The 20921-nt window shown below is 41.6% G+C and overlaps 1 protein-coding gene across 7 annotated transcripts in view; it reads left to right on the top strand.

Annotated features, from left to right (window-relative positions):
- Positions 1-20921, top strand: part of AKAP13 (A-kinase anchoring protein 13) — a 208580-nt gene that overhangs the window by 40395 nt on the left and 147264 nt on the right. For all 7 annotated transcript variants that reach the window (XM_030955270.1, XM_030955272.1, XM_030955271.1 and 4 more), the window contains exons 3-4: positions 6597-6693; positions 17566-17610. In XM_030955270.1, coding sequence (XP_030811130.1) covers positions 17578-17610 — 33 coding nt within the window. In that variant the 5' untranslated portion in view covers positions 6597-6693; positions 17566-17577. The remainder of the gene's footprint in view (positions 1-6596; positions 6694-17565; positions 17611-20921) is intronic.

The following is a 20921-nucleotide window of genomic DNA, read 5'->3' as shown; positions in this document are numbered from 1 at the left end:
TTGTTCTCTGTGTTTTATACCAAGATACCTCCTTAACATGTGGGAGAAAACCTTGTATTAGTGCAGCAGTTTATGTTATATGCTGCTGTTTGGTTTCAGAATGTACATGTTCCCATCCTTGTCACAAGGCTTCTAAGTACAGTAAAAATTTATTTCTTTGAATATTTTTGTAAACTGTGTGGAAATGAAGAAGAAAATCAGTTTTGTATATGGGGAAGGTCAGATTAAACAAGTGAATTGTGTAGGCTTCATGGCTGGAGCAGGAATGCCTTGCACTGATGGTGAATTTGATTTCCTTCTGTGGTGATGGAGCTCAGTTACCTTATTTAGCTCCATTTTACATACAAGAACCGAGAAACAGGCCACATTGACAGTTTTGAACGATGAAAACAGGGGGATAATTTCATAACCTTGATATCATGGCCTAGCTTTGGGCAGGGTGATGGACCAGACAAGCCTTCAAACTGAAATTTTCACATGAATCTTGTTTGCAACCACTCTGCCTTCTCTCAGGGTCCATATCCTGTTCTGGAATATGTCATCTTCCCAGGAAATGTCTGGCATGTCCTGTCACAACCTGCACCCAGTATTTCAAAGAAAATAGGCCCATTCTTTTAAGTGGGGAGCTGTGGTTGAGTGGCATTTTCCTGTGCCTTTGAGGCATTGTGTTGGTACTCTTGATGATGGCCATGCTGAAGTAGTCCTTGCCTTCACTGTTTGTTCTTCCTCTGTTTCCTGATCTTCTGAAGGAGGTTTGTTTTGGGCTTTGCCCCCTTCTAGCAAAAGACACAACTCGAGACTGGCACCTGAATATCATGGTAGAGGAGAGAGGAAGGAGAGGAATCTGTTGCAGAATTAAAAGTTTTTAAAAACAGATTGTTTTAGAAGTGCCTGAGGGCTTGAGATGTTACTGCAGCTTGCTGCTGTTTGCTTTCTTTTTTAGCTAATCATGATACTGGTTCCCAGTAGGAAGGAGAGTAGTGGTCTTGCCATGGTGGTTCAGTGAAGTGCCGATCCCTTGCACAGATTTTAAACTGTCCACAAGTTAAATTTTAATATCTCCCACAGTCAGCCATGATGGTCTTGTGGAAACAGTTTGAAGTCCTTATCTCAAACCTGATGTGGTTTAACAAGGCTGTCTGTAAAGAAGCAGTTGCTGTTTAGGATGAGCATGGTGACAGGCTGCAGTTTAAACAAATCTCAGGACCAAGTCCTGCTTTTATTAGTAAAAAATGAATGGGTAACAAAAGTATTATTCTTTCCAATTTCTCTTTTGTTCAATTTTGAAGGCTGAGACCTTTGAAGAACACTTGAGCAAGACATGCTCTTAGAGGTGAGGGGGTTTTCAGTGCTTGCAGAGTCCTTGAGGCACCTCATCTTCTCTTGGGGAAACAGATGCTTCCCCAAGATGTTTCCCACAGATGCTGTGTGTTATTGCCCAAGAGGTATCTGAGCCCAGGTTGCTGTCCAGAGGGAAGGGAGAGAGCCATAAAGCAGCACTGGTCTCTTTGTTTTGTTGCTTTGTTGTGATTGCTGGTGGAACTGAAAAACTTCAAACTTCTTCTTCAAAAATTCAAACTTCTTTCAGTTTTGTGCAGATCTCCAAGTTCTAGAGAGATAATTTGTGTCTGTCCAGGGCTAGAGTGAGCGGAAAAGTGCTCTTTGTTGCTTCCTTGCTTCCCTTTTAGTCCTTTTACTCCATGGGGCTATTTCTGTTTACAAATTCAAGGCGACACTGTCAAAAGAGTTTGGGTTTCAAAAGTTAACTTAGTGTATATGAAGGAATATTTATCTCCCATCTCTTGGTAATCAGGATTGATGGGACTGCAGTTAACATCTTAATATTATTGCTTGCTCTGCAATGTGTAGAGACATGTGAAATACGGATATGTTTTCCTTTCTATTGTTTTAAAATTCTTGGCTTTTCTTCATCCAGTATGCCAAGTCAGATGCTGCTGTCTAAACAAAACCCATCATTTACTTCCAGTGGAACGTTTTGTGTGTGTGTCAAAATGTGATGACCTGCAATCTGTCCTCCACTCTTTATGGTACAAATGTAGCTTGATGCAATGGCTATGAGATCACACTGTATTTACACTTATCCAAAGCAATGCAGATTTTAGGCAAATAATGTTTTTTTCTTCTATTTATATAGGATCATAGAATTGTATAGCTTAGAAAAGACGTTTAAAGTCATCAAGTCCAACCACTACCCAGCTCTGCCAAGGGCACCACTGAACCATGTCCCTAAGTGCCACTTCTGCACATCTTTTAAATGCCTCCAGGGATGGTGACTCCACCAATTCCTTGGGCAGATGTTCCAGAGCTTGACCAACCTTTGGTGAAGAAATTTTTTCCCATGTGCAATCTAAACATCCCCTGGCACAACTTGAAGCAGTTTCCTCTTGTCCTGTCAGTTGTTACATTGGAGAAGAGGCTGACCCCCACCCAGCCCCTCGATCCAGCCTTTCCAGATCCCTGTGCAGAGCCTTCCTGCCCTCCAGCAGATCAGCACTCCTGCACAGCTTGGTGTCATCTACAAACTGACTGAGAGTGGCCTCGATGCCCTCATCCAGTTAGAGGTGTTAAACAGGACTGGCCCCAGTGCTGAGCCCTGGGGAACACCAGTTGTGACTGGCTGCCAGCTGGATTTCCCTCCATTCACCCACATACTGGGCCCAGCAATCCAGACAGTTTTTAGCCCAGTGAGCAGCAGAATCATACACCCATCCAAGCCCTGAGCAGCCAGGTTTCCAGGAGAATGCTGTGAAACAAGGTGTCAAAGGCTTTCCTAAAGTTTAGGCAGACAACATCTGCACCCTTTCCTTCATCTACTAAACGGGTCACCTTGTCATAGGAGGAGATCAGGTTAGTCAAGCAGGACCTGCCTTTCCTAAACCCATGCTGGCTGGGTGTGATCCTCTGGTTGTCCAAGGAGTATGTCCAGATTCCCTTCCCTAAGGAATTAGGAAATACAGTTCTGACTTCTGGAAAGGTCTTGTGAGCCAGTCTCTCCTGGGAGATGCAGTAGAAGCAGGAAAAGGATATCATGGTATGCAAGTATAGGCTGTGTATTAAGAGCAAAAGGCTGTCGCACACTCAGTTGTACACCCAGCAGTCTGGGAGATGAGGATGAAAAGCAGTGTTTTCCTTGACAGCATTTTATATGAAATTGTGAGGAGGTTTTATAGCAGGCAACAGCCAAAACTCAGAAAAATCCCACAGATTTGTTTGGGTGTCTTCTCTATGAAAAGGTTCCAGCTGTATCAAATAATCCCAAATAATCAGCTGTCCATCTCCTAGACCATTAGTTTTCTCATCTTGGTGCTGCTTTTTGAATTTGCTGAAAGGTTTGCAATGTCATTTACAACCAGATGGTGAGATAACTCATTCGATGTGTCAAAGTGCTCAGATGGCAGAGCAACAAAACATGGAACACTTCTCAGAAAAATAAAATAGGTTTGGGTGCAGGGAAAAAAAGAGCAAATTTGAGGAGTGGTTTCCTTTGTGCTGGACACTAGGCAGTGTTTGGGAAGGGTGGGAGTTTGCTGGGGAGGAATCAGCAAAATAACTAGAAAACCTGAGGTCCACATGTTGGGAAGATACCAAGCATATTTAAGAGTCCCAACTGATTCCTCTCAAATAGATTATCAACACAGAATGATTTCTATTTTGTTTGTGTTATTCACTGTAGTTAATTTAATTTAGAAATATAACAAGACCACCTTTGGATGCTTTTCTCCTCTGCCTCTTGAGGATGTATCAGGTGCAAATCCATCTCTAAGGTATTGGGCTTTTTTGGTAAAACAACTCATCTGTTATAGCAATTGCATATATAATCCAAAGGGTCAGTTAATGTTATCTTCTTAAAATTGTAAGTAGCTGTAACACTGTCATTAAGCTTTCTTTTCCTCTCTTTTCATAAAGAAGAGTCGTTTTCCTCTCTCTTCATAAAGAATTGTTTCAGTAATTAATCAGTGGCCTGGGTAATTTCTGCTTTAGCTCTCTCAGTGGGGAGGGAGCAAGACCCTAAACAGTCTGCTATCAAATAATTGTGTCCTGACAAAAGAGATGTGTTTTTCCCTCTATTTTTACTAAACTCAAGCAAAATAGGATGTGTAAAGGCAGATGTCAAAAGGACTCTCCTTTACATTCTCATTTACTTTAGTGAGCACTGTGGGATATCATGACTGTAGGCCCTTTTAGGGTAGAAATTATCCAGAGTTACAGGTTGTTTAGAATATTTGCAGAGCCATGTAGAAACCAAATTGCTTTTTATAAAGCTACTGTATATCATCATTTTCTTGTAATAGTACTGAGCAGTTTTTCGTTTGTAAAGCAGTATGAGTTCACCCACAAAACCCATCTTTTTAAGATTCAGAAAACAGAAGCTATGTCCGTGTTCGTCAACACTTGGTAATGATTTCCCAGTAAAGGAGGAGGAGGAGAAGAAATCCCCATGGGGAAATCCTTCTGATATGGGTGTGCTTAGGCATGCAGGAGTTGTCCCAAAACAATTTCATGGGAAGCAGAAATCAGTTCTTTGGGGAATTAGTACTCTGATGTGGACAACCTTACTGATTGTGCAGGCTCTTTACACACAGAACTAAAATATATAAGACTTTTTAATGTTACGTTCTTCTTCTTGTAGCAATCTAAAAACTCCCACAGAATAAAACCAGACAAAAAAGTGTGAGGAAGAATTTTATGATCTATGTTAGTTTTTCATTGCTGGGCCAGTTTTTTTTCTCCAGTTGCTAATACTTTCCAGGTCCTGAGCATCCAAGTGAGCTTTCCATACACACACCCTCATTCCTTAGTGGAGATGAGGAAAAACCTGCAGTGATTCACAGCATGCTCACTGTCTACCCTGGCAACGTTAGCCATACCCACAGTCCTTGTTGGTTCAAAGGGATAGCAGCAAACCCTGCTTTCTCTGCCAAAATATACAAATAGACTCTTAAAAGCCAAGTTATCAGCGTCTCAGAAACGAGTGAAACCAGTGTATTGTTGTTGTATGTGCCTTGGAAAGAGCTGTTCCTTGGAAATCAGCACAGGAGGGCAAATAGTTAATCATTGCTTTATCAAACAGTAACCATCTTCTAAATTGAGGTCCTGAAAATAACACTACAAAAATGCCAGAGGAAAGTTCCAGTCTGCTTGTTTGTGATTGTGAGGGTGGTTTTTACTGGTTAATGAATCCAAAGAGTGTTTGTATGCTCTTAACTGGGATTTAAGAGTTCAGGTAATTCCACTTTCAGCTCCAGTAGTTTGGCATAAGAATGTAATTCAGAAATGTGTGACATGGCAATGAAGGAATTCATGCACAATCCTCATACTTTAGGAGGATGATTTTTTTTCTGGTTTTCCTCTTTGGTCTATATCTAAATAAACGTATTTGTAGTAAAGCACAGTACCCTGTAGTGTCTTGAAAAATACTCTCTCCATTCCTCAGCAGAATGGATAAAGTTTTAGCTGTTAATCTTAAGAAAAAACGTTGTGTAAAACTGACATTGAAGTATTCAGGTGATGCAGGTCTTGTGTAGATGGAGTGAGATTTGTTGTGCAGTGCCTTACCTTCCAGTCCTGTACTTTCCCCAGCTAATTCACACAGTACAATTGATTTCCCAGCTGGTAACTAGTTTTGCCATTGTTACTTCTGTGCTTGTAATTGCACTTTGAGGTTGTCAGGTTGGCTCAGGCTGTGAGATTCCCAGATGATGGAAGTTTTCCCAACAGGGAGAGTGCAGGGGCAGGGTGTCTCTCTGGTAGAACAGGAGGAGGCAGTTGGTGTGTTGTGCTTGTGTTAGGTGGTGTTTGTGTGCAGCCACAACCTTTCCTGGTGTGGTAACCAAATGATGGTCTGAGATACCCTGATAACTTTGACTTAGCTAATAAAATCTCCCACACAGCATTTAATAAACTATAACCCAACCTTGGCTTTTTCACCTTTTGACATTTGATTCACTTTAACTGCTCTTCTAGGTATGCTTTGGAGACCATCCCTATGGATGAGTCTACTGAGTAGATTTTGCCCCTGAGCAGGAAATCAGCCTGTGGAAAATTGCAGGCAACCCAGAAGGGTTTGGCAGAGATGTCCTGGTAGATTTGGGCTTCATCTGCTGGTCACCATCTGCCATCATCTACCTTTGTTCTTGTTGAAACCCCTTGGTGTAATGGAGTCCACAGAGAGTTTGATGGAGTCTGTCTGTGTTGATGGATGCAAAGGACTTAAGGCCAGCTTAGTTGTTTGGGATACGGTGATGGACAGCACATCAACAGTTTTGTGGATAAACCAGATAGCAGGACAGCAGCAAATACAACTCAGCAGTGCAGTTATTCTTAGGTGGTGCCAGATGCCCATGTCTGTCTATAAATAGCCCTATCCATAATGTGGCCATTGTCCTGTGTGTGCTCATGGAACCACATGGAACTGCTGCAGGAAGCAGCACATGCCTCCCATATGGCTAGCAGGGGAGAGGATTGTTTCCATCCCCCTTGGCAAAGGTGTTGCAGTGCCATTTTGGGTGTGGGACTGCTCTCAGCCATGCTGACCCTTGCACCTGGTGACTCTTTCTTCTTCTTCCCCCTTCTAGGAGCTGAGTGTTGTGGCCTGTCCTACTTCTCCCTGCTCGGCGTGGGAACAACCTGAGGACGATCTTGGAGCCACCTGTACTGCTTCATGCAGTTAAAGTAAGGCTAAATGTTTTGGCAGCTCTTTTAGATATACAGCAGGATTGAGATGAGGGGTTTGGGAGAATGGGTTTGCCCATTGTCAAGCCATTTGTCAAACTTAGCCTTGACAGGAGGAGGAAATGATGGTATCAAAGCAATTACAATGATATGAAGAAATTCAACAAGTTATTTTGCCATAAAATACAATCTCTCTGTGGTTGGGTTAGAAAAGGGATATGTGGTGTTGCCTCCTGTATCAACCAGATGCCACGGTATAAAGTAGCACTTAACACTTAAAACATCAGCTGTTTTTCCCTAATATTTTAAGATGGAGCTTTCATGTCCCTGGGGCAGGCAGGCATATGGTTACAGCCCCAGGATTTCCACGGGAGCTGACTGGGATCAGAGCTGAGGTGCCTCCTGGTCGGCACAGCGGCTGTCAGTCTGTCTGCCCCGGAGCAGTCGTGGTGTTGAGGCTTCTGGGTTTGTTGTTCAGCTAACACCAGCTTCTTGGTGTGGTGAACCAGATCACAGGATGGATCTGACCTAAAAACGAGTATATGGTTACTGCAATGCTGACAGGAGCTGTTTTGACTCATGGAGTTACACCCTTTCTCCCCAAAAAGACTTGAATGTGCAAAAACTGTTAGCCTGAAGCAAAGAAACTGCCAGTCTTGCCTGGAAATGGGTGCTTGCCATGTGTGAGCTCTGTCAAGGGAGGGAGGGAGGAAAACCACTGCAAGCTGCCTCTTTTCTCCTCCCACTGTCCCTAACCTGTTTACCTTCTGCAGTGCCTTGTATTTTCCATGGTCTTGCCTATAAGACCAGTGATATAACAAGATTGAGTCCAAATCATTTGGTGTTACTGAGCTGTGGCAACAGCTGGGTGGATTAATCAGAAACTGTTGTTACTTGTAGAGAGACAAGTATGTATCGTAGTAATTTGGGTTGTCCTTTTTTCAGTGGGGTTGAACAGTGGAATTATACCTATTTTCAGACCTTGAGAAAGAAATGAAGTCCTTGGCATGATTATGAATGGAACCTGCTTTATCAGGAAAGAATAAGTGGCTTGCTGAGAGCTGTCCTCCAAGTTCATCATGTTTAAAGGAGGAATGCACACCAGCTGCAGAGAAGCAATTTGTGGCTTGATTTGTCATAGTATTTCTTAACTTTCTGCTAATTTGGGGAGCGTGGTGAGTTGCAGCAAGCTGTGCTCACTGCTGAGGAAGATTCCAGACCCTTTTTGGGGGTGACGAAGGGGATGACTTTTTATAGTCAGCTACAGCAGTGAAATCTCTGGTGAGGCCCGGCACAGGCAGCAGGAGCTTCTCACCTGAAGTCCTGCCTGGGAACCAGCCTCTGCCTCACGTCTGATTTCTGGGTGTGCCTCCTCTGAAGGATCTGGGAAAAAAAAAGAGAGGCTAATTTGGAGTTCAGGAGCAGCATTCTCATACCCTTTCCTTTTTCTACCTGCTGGTCTAGTATTTCCATAATTGTGTTTATAATGACAATCTTTTCATTTCATTCATAAAGTGGTTACTGCTTAATGAACTTCATGTTAATGAGCTCTGTAACATTTAAAATAGCTGCATAACTTGAAAAAAAGAAAAAAGCCATCAGCAATGAAGGGACGGATTTCCACTCCCCAAGCTTAATCCTGTGTTATAACATAATTGTGGAGAGTTGCCTGGCTGGGAACAGCTGCACAGCATGGGCCCTCGCTTCTGCAGAGCTCCTTGTCCCTGAGCTGGGGTAATAAATGATTTACTGGGGAGGCTGGGACCTGTGGGCACTTAACCCATTCATTTCCTGATGGACCAGCCTGAGAGGTCACTTTGTAAAGGCAGTGGAAAGAAACAGTTTTAAGTGTCTGCAAAATGTGAGTTTTGCATATGTGTGTGCTGCAGAAAGGCTCAGGTGCAGAAGGTGGGGTATTGGAACTGGGTACAAACTGTGCTTACTTGGATTTTCATTATTTGATGCTTTAATGTATTTAAAAATGGGGCTTGAATGAGTTTTCTATCTTTTCTGGGCTAGGGGTGTAATATTTTCTGTTGCTTGGGGTTTTACTTCCTGTAGGATATTCCCAGTGCAATACAGTGACCTGGGAGCAGAGCTCTCATTTTCCTTGCAGGGAATGCCACACCAAGTGACTCCATCATTGCAGTTGCTGAGTGAATGATGAACATTTTTTGAGCCTCAGAAAGGATGTTTCAGCAAAATGACTATGTTCTCTCATTGCCTAAAGTGTATTATTTAGAGAAGAACATTTTCCCATAGTTTTGTGAGTTGAAGGAAGAGGAGCAATTATGAAGAAATAATTTGTAATTCTGCAGTGTCAGATGTGGTTGTGCTGTGCCACAGGGAGTGAGGTTAGCACAGGTACTCCTGGTAGGAAACCTGAAGTTTCTGATGAAATTTTCTTCTTCTGGAGTGAAGTGTTAGCCAGGCTTTTCCTGAGTAAGTCTGTGGTGCCTGGGGCCACAGTGGCAGCATTTGCAAAATGGAGCCTAAAGCGAAAAGTGAGTCTGATGTATTCTTCAGAGAAGAAAAGCACATTAAAATGTTGGGCACTGGAGCTTCTCAGACCAAAATGCAAGCGGAAACATGTCTTGCATCTTGGTCTTGGTGCCATTTTTTCCAACTCGACCTGTGGCTAGAACTCTCTGCTGTGGAGAGTTAAGGTTGGTGCATGCCTTTATTAAAATATGCATTGGGTAACTACCTGGTTTGTAAATGCTAGGAAATATTTAACATTTGTCAGCTTTAAAGTGTGTGATGTTTTGGGCATCATGGGTTGTTTTGTACTGCAAGCCTGTGTTTTTGGGAATGCAGTACAAGTGCTGTGGTTTGGGAAGCACAGAAAGAAGCAGGACCTTGCTGCTCATCTCTGGGGCTTGGGGATATTTCTTTTACTGAAACCATCATTGCTCAGCATAGTTCCTAAAACGGCACAGCCTGGAGAGTCAGAGAATGGCGAAGTGGAGAAGGTTTTAGGACATGTGTTGTAGTAAGAAGTGTAGGAATCAATAGTTAGAGGCTTTGCTCACTCCCACTGCACATCTAAGGCTATAGGCATCTCCTCTCTGTTGACAGCTCTCCACTGTGTTTATCCTTTTATGCACTGGGGTGAAATACTCCCCAAAGCTTGTTCTTGCCTCCCTCCATTCTTCACCTTGTAGTGCATCTCTGTTTTCAAAGATAACCAGTAACTTGCATGATGCTTCAGCTGGCCAGTTTGATACCTGGGGATTTTCATGAAGTTCCTGGTTAAACCCCCAATATCAAGAATCACCCCTGCAAACATGAGCTGGTTCTCATTGAGAGTTTCCCCACAGTTTACTGCCAAAACGTGTATTCAAACAAGAGAATGTACAGGAAGGTATAAACTGGATTTTGCTCATTTGAGGAGGCAGCTAGAATGTCTGCTAAGGATTTCTGGAAGTTAATATTTGAGCCTGAGATAAAAGTCTCATGCATACGTGAAACAGCTGCCCCAGAACCTGTTGGAGGACTTAATTTGAGTATAAACATATGTGTGCTCTTGCGTACATGCTGCTCTTTAATTCAAGTCAACTGTTAGGTCTTAACTTTATTAGGATGTAGCTACTTGAACTGAAGATGTGGTCTGTGATTTTTATTTTATTATAGAAGCATGATGCCTCCTTTTGAAACGTTGTTTGGATTTTACAAATCGATATCTTAAGTGCTGTTTGCCTTTAGTAATATATTAGAGGAAAAAATTTACAAGTGAGGGCAGGGTTATATCGGATTACAAGTGAATTGCTTGACAGTATGTGTGTACTGTAAAATGGGAAATTAATCAGCCTGTGTTGATGATCCATGGACATTTACAAAAGGCTGGTCTTTCTGTAGCACAAATAGATTCCGGAAACAGGAAAGAGGCTTATGACAAGAGGATGAGATCAGTTTGTATAATTAGAGCTGGCTAATAATCCTTTTTTACTCTTTGTTTTTCCAACTTTTACAGTATCTTTCTTTATTTGAAATTGGGCATATGAACTGTAAAGAAATAGCTGCTGTGATTTGAGTTTTGTAGGCTTGTTTTTTGTACCTACTAATAGGTGAAGGGATGGAGCAGGGAAATACATTTGAGAGGGATCTCTGCCTTCCCCCTACATGGAGAAAGCGCTGCTTTTGTTAACCCAACATTGCTTTATATCTTCCCAGGTTTTGGGAAAGAATTAAGTAGTCCAGGTGATTATCTTTTTGACAATTATGAGATTGAGATGGTCCTAAAGAAGAAACTTTGTGTTGAGACTAAGGGTGTTTGGCTCTAGAGTAAGACGGGGCTGGCAAAGCTGAGTTAGGGACTTGCTATAGCATGGATAAAGGTTTATGCTTATTTTTTATGTGTGTTTTATGCTTGCCTGTATCTTAGCTTTGTGTTACACTTCATTATTTTGGGAAGGGTAATGGGAGAGGTTTGGCTGAGGCAAGTGGTGGGTGCAGCCCTTGGGCAGCCCAGCTCCCAGCCCAGGAACAGCGTGGTGCCAGTTCCTGCTGCCAGGAAGCTGAGCTACATTAAGCAAAGCAAGTTAATCTATATCCAGGCCATTTTATTAAATCATCAGTCAATTAAATTGGTGACGCTCTGTTAGCTTGTGTTGCAGTGAGGCTCCAGCCCCTCTGCAAGTGGCTCAGCTCTGCAACTCCCCCACTGCTGCTTGATGTGCTCTTGTACAAGCATGCCACAGTACTGTGGTTTCAACACTGTAAAGAAAAAATCCAGCAGATTTTAGACAGATCTTGCACTTAAATATGTTCTTTAAATTATTTTTTTTTTCTGGAGGGAGAAAATTGTTGGGCAGTTTCTTTTCTTTTTGTGAAAGGAATCTGTGTGTGTCTGGTTTTCCTCGGGTGGCTTGCTGGGTTACCTCTGTGCTGTTGGAGGAGAGCCATGGTAGATCCAGAACAACACAAAACATCTCTAAACCTCCATTTCATCCCTCCCTTGTACCCAAGAAACCCCTGTTTTGTCTGTAGTTGAATGGCAGCATATGTTTTTTTGCAGACATTACACAGCTGGGAAGCAGTATCACCTGTGGAAATGCTGTATGAGGGATGAATTTTTATTCCTAAGCAATCCATTTAGTGAGAAAACATCATGTTCAGCAAGTTACATAAATTCAGGTGATTGTACACAAATACCTGGAGGTTTTGTAGTTCTAGGCTCAGCTGTGATACTAAACACAATGCTGCAGTATGCTGGTAACTTGTTTGGTGCTTTGTGTTTGAGATGGGGTTTCTTGTTTCCTCAGCTCCTCTCCTTTCCAGGGTCAGTGACTTTTGCTGGTGGTATCACTTCCCTGTGTGTCTGCTAAATAAATTTGGGATTAGTTACTTCTCCTAATGCCTCCAGCCTCCTGTTTCTGACCAGATATACAAAATCATGCATTATTATAACAGCTACAGAGAAAGTTGTTCTGCATTTGGAATTATGGTGCTTGTCTTAGGGTTTATTTTAGTCACTGAAATTGCAGCTACTCTATTTATACAAATTTCTCCATGTACATTCTTGAAGAGCTGGGCTATGGGTTTATTTTTCCTGTCAAAGCTATTTGTAGGTTTTGTCCTGTGGTTTTTTTTCAGTCTCCTTTCACAAGGGTTTTAAGGACAGGGCAGTAGTACACTGATTACACTGATTAGAAAGCTCATTCATTTTATGAATGGTGAGTTCTGGTGTTCATTCAGTGTTGAATGAAACTTGTGAAGCAGAGTGTGTGAACAAACCCATGTCTTGCCTAATACCACAAGGTGAGAGTAACTTACTGCAGGTCTCAACTTTGCAGGAATACACCCAGGAAAAAGACCACACAAGAAAATATAAGTAATAAAACCAACATCAAGTCATTGTTTCTTTCCATTTTCAGAGTTTTTGCTAAAGGTGAAAAAGAAAAAAAAAAACAAAAAACCCCAAAATAAACCAAGAAGAGACTTTTTTCAAAGAATTGTGTTATAACAAAAAAAAAAAAAATGAGGAGACCGATGATGGGTAATACAACACAATAAAGGTCATATACCACTCAGAAGAAAAAGGGAATATTCCAGCTTAGCAATTCCCCTGACACTAGAGAGAACAATAAACTTGTGAAAGACATTGCTATTTTAGTTCTCTTTGCATGCAATCATGGCTCCAGCAGGAATTCCTCTGTATATGGGCAGTTGGTCTCTCTGCTCCCCTCACTTTCCATTTCCCCATCTTTATTTACCTTGTGTAGTTTAGAGCAGCAGCTCTGTAGGGCCTGAAACCTAATCCTTTTGATATATCCAAGTACTTCATAAATTAACATTTTGTATAACCAGGAGTGCCTTTGAGGACACTGTGCTTTTTTGAATGAGAAGTGATGTGGCTTTGGAATCTTGGTTTTAGTTTTGTAGTGCAGCCACATAGAAGGAAGTGATGCAGCTCAGCAAGAGAGGTGAATGTGTGCTCCCAGGAAGTCCAGGGATTTCTTTAAACTCTTTCACAATTTCTGGGCTATTTGCCTAAAGGGTTGCCTATAAAGCAGGTTGCCCCACTGTGGGTTATTGGTGCCCCTGTTCAAAGAAATATATAAAGTAAATTCTGTTTGTCTTGCTCTCTTGCAGATAACTAGCATCAGTAGTGCTTTCCTAATTTTTATAGGATATATGTAGTGAATTGTTATTCCAGAGCCTTGAAATCAAAGTTTAGTCTCTTCAAACCAGTTCTACAGGATAATTTTGACAAACTAAGTTCTGTTGCATCAAAAGAAAGTAAATCCTCCTTTGGCTTTCATCCCAGCAACGCTGTGATACTTACAGCTGGAAAGCCATCCTGCTTTCTCTGCATTTCTGTTTGTCTACTGGAATGCTTTCCATGCCATCTGTAACCATCAGATTCTTCTTGTGTTTTTTGGCTGTTCTTTCTTGCCTACAAGCACAGGCTCTTCATGGCTAAGGCTGGGTTAGGTTTTCTTTGGGCTTTGTTTTTTTTCCTTTGGTACAGCTCAGAGTGCATGGGTAAAGCTTTGCAAATAAGGATCAATGTTTCTAAAAATCAAATGTTAAAATGATAAATGAAAAGGTCAAGTGCTGAGATTCAGATAAAGTTCAGCTTAAACTTGAAGTATATGTCTAACTGAAGTTTACTTAAAATACCTAAAAACTAAACTTGAAAAGCTTGAAAAAACTCAAACACTTACAATTGAAGTTTGTTTAGTGCAGGAGGGAGAGGGAAAGGGGTAAGTAGGCTTTCCCAGCTGTACCACATGGATTAAATACCCCTCATCCTCCTGGTTGTTGCAGTTCTGCTCAGTTGTTGCAGGCAAGAGTGGTTGTTTTTGTTTCTACCATCCTATAGATCTTCTTTCTGATAAAAAAATAAATATAATTTGTTAATGGGCAGCTCTTAAGAGTGGCCCTGTGTTTTCTTTCTTATATATGCTCCATATGGAGCCAGGAGTGGATTCTGGGGAGCTCACAGAAGCTGAGCAGTGAAACCAGCATTTGATTTAACCCACTGCCAAAAAGAGCAGTCCTGACCAGGGTGTGATGGGAAAATGGAAAAGGCATTTTGGCATTCATGGTGTACAAAGTCCTTCAGCCCTGCAGGCTCTATGTGGGGTGGGTTGGCCTGGAGGAGCACTGACCTCCCTGCAGATTTGTCCTCATGATACACACTTTGCCTGCAATGCCTAGAAGAAATAAGCCACCTAATTATGGCCAAATTAGTGGTAGCTGGGGGCAGTGGATGAGAAGAGGGTTTATTGCTTTGGCACGAGGGGTTTGTATCCCTTCCTGCTGCCTGTGCTTATTTGTAAACTCTTCAGGGCAGAAACTTTGTTTGCATTGACATTTTTACAGCATGTAACCAGTGGGGCCCTAATTTTGGATGAGGTTTTGGGAACCACAGTAAAGCAAATAAATTATTTTTTTTTCCTTTCTTTCCCTGACATATATTACCATACCCAGAGAAATAAAGAGCAGTCATTTGTCCTCATCCATGAAATTTTATGTGAAATAACACAGAAGTTCTCTAAAAGAGACATTAATAAAACTCACTGTATTAATTCTTCAGTGCTTAACAGAGCAGAAGGGTGTCTGTCCCATTTTGAGAAGGCTCTAGTAGCTTTCTGTTTTGCTGACATCTGCACATTTTTATAATGTCTAAAACCACTGTTGCTTTGAAGAACTTGAACCTGGATTTTCATTTCATGTCCTACATTCCAATTTGCAAATACAAGAGATTTCACTGTGTTATCCTAAGGTGGAAAACCTAATACAATTCTAGAAACCTTGCAATGTAATTGTCTGGATGTATATGGAGCTTGTGATAAACCTCCCACTGAAATTCAAAAGGTTTAGCTATTTGTGAGAAATACCATAAATGTTTTAAATACAGGCAGCTGCTACTAGAACAGATTGTGTGGGCTGCCATGAGTGTGCTGGGTGGGAGCTGGGTAAGGAAGGTGGGATCTATATTTATATTTTATATTTATATTTATAGGTTATACTTATATTTATACCTGTTCTTGTTAGTTTGGCTTTCAAGACAGCTCATGTGCAGACTGGATCCTGATCTCACAGTCGGGCCAGTTATTCTCACTGCATTCTTCTGTATCTGGTACAGCAAGTTCTTCCTGCCCAAAAAGATAGAAATGGCTTTTTGGGCTCAGAGCATGCATTGGCTTGGAGGATGTGCCCCTCTAATAATAGGAGAAAACAAAGTTTAGCTGTTTAGCTTCCTTTCCCTCCACATTTTTACACTTGAAGTAGTCCAGCTTACTGACTTTGTTCGGATCCCTGTGTATCTTGGCTAGGTTATGACCAGTATGATCTGCTTTTATGTTTTCCCTCTTCTTACTGGATTAAGGGTTTTTTAAAGTTTTTCAGAGGCTGCTGCCTGCCTGTCTATTGGTTGGAGAAATTCACTTGTCTAGAAACCTAAATTTAGTCCTTTATTGACTCAGAGCATTCATTCAGGCTTATCTGTCACTCAGTTTTTCTCCTATGTTTTTGCCAAAGAACTACCTAACAAGATAAAATGAAATATCTTCCAAACCTGCCTGGCTCCTTGAAAACTGAGTTTGCATCCTCAGAAAAATTGGAATGACATGTACATTGTGCACCAAGGAATCACTTTAAGTGACTGATGTAAGGGCCAACCAGTAAAATAAAGGGGGGAAATCTTCCTGCAGGAAGTATTCCCATGATTTTTTGACAAGACTCAGTGTTCAGCAGTGTCACCTTATTTCACTGCTGCTACTGTGCACTTCTTTTGCCAAAAAAAAACCCAACAAAAACTGTCATGAGTTTGAAATCATAGGGGATTAGTCTGTACCTATGAGAAATTCTAAAAATCCATATGTGAAGTGAGCTTGAAAGCTTGGGGTTTTTTTCCAAGCATGATTTGATTTCTGTATGATACAATGAATGCTCTTGTCTTGGTAGTGTCTTTATGCTCCTGTTTAGAACACCCAGGTTCAGAACAGGAGAGAGAGGCTCAGATAGGTCATGAGGGAGCTTGGCAGATCTTGTGCATTTTTTTGGTTTTGTTTCTTTTTTTCATTTTGAACCCTCAGTAGGACTGGAACTGCCAGGGGCATGTTGTAGGGCACATGTGAAGATTGTTTTCAGAGCTGTTCTTGGAGCTCACCTGCCCAAATGGCAGCTAGTGCTACTAATTCCCTCTTTTCCCGAGTAAGTTTTTGTAAGAGCTGAAAATACAGTGAAAACTATCAGGCATAACTATCAGGGTGTTCTTGCTGTACGAAGGGGAATCTCAAGGTTAAAAGCAGGTATGAAATTGGTTTGGATTTAAAACTCTTGCAAAATACTTCTCCATCTACTGGCTGCCTCAGAGGACCTTTTGCAGAGGGGCTGTTTTGATGCACAAGCTTGGCAGGTCGCTCTGGTATTTTAAAGCAACTGGCACAAAAACATTTTGTAAAATGAAGAGAGCGTGTGAGGGAGCAAGGCTCGCTGGAATCAGCTAAGAGAACTTAGGCTGTGGTTTAATTTCTGTCTCACTAAAGGCAAACTGTGGGATTTGGAAAGGAGCAAAGTATGAACAAGATCCTGCGTTTTTGGTGTGAAAAGCAGAATGGTATTTCATCTATTTTAAAAAGAGCTTGAAGTATTTGCAGAGCATTACCAGTTCTGCAGACATGAGTAACAGCAGAAATTCCATTTTTAATTGTTTTGCATTCCTTCATCTTAGGATCCTGGATCTCTTAATACACACATTAAATGAAAACTTAGAGCTTTTGTTTAGAGTGAATATTTTCTGCTGGAGTGGAGGAACTAATGCAAGAGAAATTCTGGTTCAACTGATTCAAAGCTCAATATAAGAAACTTTCACCTGGTTATAGAGAAATTCCAGGGACAGACCGGAAAGAGGAAAGATTCTTGACTAAAATAGCTTTTGCAGGATGAGTAATGGTAGATTTTGATTATGAAAAATGCAATCAGAATATGAGCATCATATATTCTGGAAGTTTTTCCTTTAGAGCATTTTTGATAGTTTGTTTTCTGTGTGGTTTTGAAATGTTTTTTAACAAATAATCCAGTGAAAGGGGTAAAAAAATGAGACCAAATTACCTTGGACAAGGTGATAGTTGGATTTCTTGAGCAGCAGAGAGAACTGCAAATACTCATAAATGATTTTTCATGAGGGAGTGGGGGGGAATTGGTGGAAGGATTTCAATTAAGGATTGATAATTGCCATAAAAAGCAGATACGAAGTGAGGATTGCTAGGAGGAAAGGTGAACTGAGATGGACATGAAAGGGGAAGAGAAAAAGTGCTTATTGGAAAAAGGAGTGTGTGAGTGCTAAAGCAACTTATAGAGAAGTACCTACAATTTTATGAAAAATAGCTTAAACTTGCTTTTTCTTTTTTGTTTCAGTGTTCTGAGGTCATGAAACTTAATCCACAGCAAGCTCCATTGTATGTGAGTACCGGTTAATGCACTTTACTATTCACACAAAACACTTCCCATCAGCTTTTTGGAGATTCTGCTTCTTTTCTTTGCTCCCTAAGGAGTTTGTTTATATTAATTCAGTTGCAGATGCTCAGTGGTAACACTCTCAGGTAAGTCACTGAGCTCCTCTGGGTTCCAGCAGACTGTTTTAAGTAGATTTTGAGCCATGTAATGCTGTCTCTGTGCAGGTATCCCCCACTTTTGTTTTTCCTCCCCAAAGCGTGCATGGCTGTGCTCGTGTGACTTGATGTGTTGAGAGGTGGTGAGAAGAAACTGCTAGTGTGGAAAACAGGGCATCCCAGTGTGCAGGGCTTGCCCACTGTGATAATATTTTTCTGTTTGGAGTTTTAAACGTGGCAGGGAGGACCAGGAGGCAGCGCAGGGCTGGGCTGCAGCAGGGGACGGTTTACGTCAGCCTCTCCGAGCTCGTAACCTCCATGAATAAGGAACAAGCTTCCCCTGGCCCTGAATAGCAGCTTTGTTGGAGAACATGGGCACTGTCAAATTAGACCTGGAGGTGTGGGGGTGTGTGAGCGTGTGTTCAATCTGTGCCAAAGCTGCCAGCCAGCTCTGTAACTGTTTGCTTTCCACATTGCCTTGCCATGCTGGGAGCAGGCTGAGCTGCTGCAGCTCGTGGTCCTGCCCACAGACCTCGCCAGCCAGGGCAGAGCTGGATGAGAAGATGGAAAATTTGAAGGGAAAATTGCTTGCAAATGTGATTTTTAAGGGGAAGGAAGAGAAACAATCAGGACTGGTGATAGACCTTTATCTTGGAGAGTGTTGTGTGTTGTCAATAATGGATCATATTGACCTGGCATGTCATGGAGGCTTTGAATTTTGCCTACCTTTAATTACCAACTAGAAGTTTGCATTGGAATTTATTCTCTACCCACTGTCCTAAGCGTGTGCTTGAAGCAACATTAAAATACTATGTGTGACCTGATTTTGTAGAGAGGCTTTCCAGGAGTACACCATATCCTGCATTTTGAAACTAAATGTTGCCTGAATTTTGTTAAATCTCTAGTCTAGTGAATGTACCTTGAGTTTGAAGAAACTTCATTTAAGCTTAGGACACGTTAAGGGAGAATGGAACTTATGTGCAAATATATTATGAAATTGCTACAGTAGAAACACGTGAATGGTGTAATGCAGAATGAAATTATTCTCATTTGAACAGTGTATGACTTTGCTAATCTGGAGGCTTTGTTTTCTCAGGCTTATCTGCTGAATTAGTTTATTTTCCCACTCTTTTGTATGGGGTTTTATTGAATATGTAATACTGAAGTGGTACACTTAGAAGTCCTCATCCCCATGTGACAGAGAACTGGGCTGAGGTCAAATGTAGCCTGGTGTAAAATAATGATTGTATAGCACTTGGTATAGTGTTTCTTTGCAATGCAAATAAGTTACATTATTAATACATCAGTGACTCCCTTTTCTCTCCTCTTCCCCTGGCCAGGTGTATACACAAATCAGCTCCCTTTCAAAAAACCAAATTTGTTGGTAGCTTAAGGAAATTTGAAAGGTCAAGATTTAGTCTTTCTGTTTGCTCTCAGTATAAATGCTTTGTACATTTTAATATCAGTTTTGTTTTCCATGTGTTGCTAATTGACAGCTCATCTGAGAGTTGTTAGGTGCCAGCAGAGCACAAAGAAAAGGGGATCTTCCTGGTATTTCTATTTTTCTAAAGGCAGACACAGCAGTCTTGTGGCCTGGCCTTTGGAAGGCAAATAACAAACCTCACCACATTCCTTCTTCAGAGTGATGGCAACTCCATTTTTCATATACAGCCTCCTTGATGTTGTTTTCAAATTACTGAGAACAGTATTCTGTTAATTCCTCCATAAGGAATTTCATCTCTTTGAATGACTGGAAATAACAGGCAATACTGACGTGTCAGAGGATTTCCCTATCTTTGTCTGCTTTCAGGAAAATATGCTTCTCCCACAAAAACAAAACTCTTTTGTTTTTGACAACTTTTAATTTTCCTCTTTTAAGCTAATATATTAGATTAAGGATTATGCAATTTTGTTTATTTTTTTTTACTAAATCTGCCATGAGTTTCATCCTCAAAGATCCATTAGAATGCTGTTTCATCAGCAGCATTACGGAGCTCTTTTTAGGAGGAGAAAGTAAAAAAATGATCAGTTCCTGGGAGCCAGTTAGAGAGCTAAAGCATGCTTTATCCTGTCTGGTAATTACCAGGTTGCCCAGGTTTCATAATTCATAATTAAGAAAAGGAGTTTGGGAACCTGAGATGTCCAGTGTGCTTGGGGCCAAAGTTTTTTGGGTCATGGAAAAGATGGTATTTCCACATACACACCAATAGAAGGGTAGAGATTCTTGTATTACTCAAATCAGTGTGCATAAAAGGAAGGAAGACCACCTGCTGTATCCTTCTTGGTACTTTCTTTTGGCTGCTTGAACTTCTATTTACCTCTTCTGTAAAAATCATCTGTGCTGCCTCTGCAGAGCTTCTGACCACTGAGAGGTCACGGCCTGTAATGATGAGACTACTGGCCCTTGTAAGTGTGAAGATTAAGAAATAAGGTGGAAAACATATCCTGTAATAATGAGTGTTGTGTTTTTGTGATTCAGTGCCTCATTTCAGCCTTGCCTCATTGTTCTCTTGTTGATGAGGTTGCCAGGAACTGGAGCTCAGCATTGTTGCAGGTCTGGGCTGGGGCAGCTGCTCCTCCTTTGCTCTGCCAACAGCTGGCTCCTGTCCCCCAGGAGCACTGTATGTGTCACCCAGAGCTGTTGTTACCTCCACTAAGGAGCTGTTTCAGGTGCTCCCCTGGCCCTGGGAGCTGCTCCCAGCAGTGCAGTCATGGGGCTGAGGAGCTGGTGCCAGGAGAGATAGGGCAGGGAAGTGTTCCCCAATTTAGCTTGGGTGCGATAGCGCGATGCCGGTGCTCACGTGGGATGGGGGGCAAGCAGCTCCCCCACCCCTACCACTGTCAGCATGGAATTGCATTTAGAAAGGGTGGTGGGACTTAGCAGAGCCTGTGTCTGAATATTATGGGGTGAATTTGAAATAAAAATGTTCAAACTCACTTCCTTAAGATGCATTGATTTCTTCAGCTGCTAAAAAAAGTGCATGTAGCTAGGCACCTTTGGTTATCTGCCTCAGACTGCAGTTGGGAACATCTTTATTGATGCACAGACACTGGATTCAATCCAAAACTAACTTTACTCACATCCCTCTTGTATTTCAGTGCTATCCTGCTGATATGGGAATTCTTATCGGGCACAGTGTAGAGGATGCAGGACAGTGTTTC

This window comes from Camarhynchus parvulus, chromosome 10 (assembly GCF_901933205.1).
Source record: "Camarhynchus parvulus chromosome 10, STF_HiC, whole genome shotgun sequence".
NCBI lineage: Eukaryota > Metazoa > Chordata > Aves > Passeriformes > Thraupidae > Camarhynchus > Camarhynchus parvulus.
This window is presented reverse-complemented; position numbering and strand designations above follow the sequence as displayed.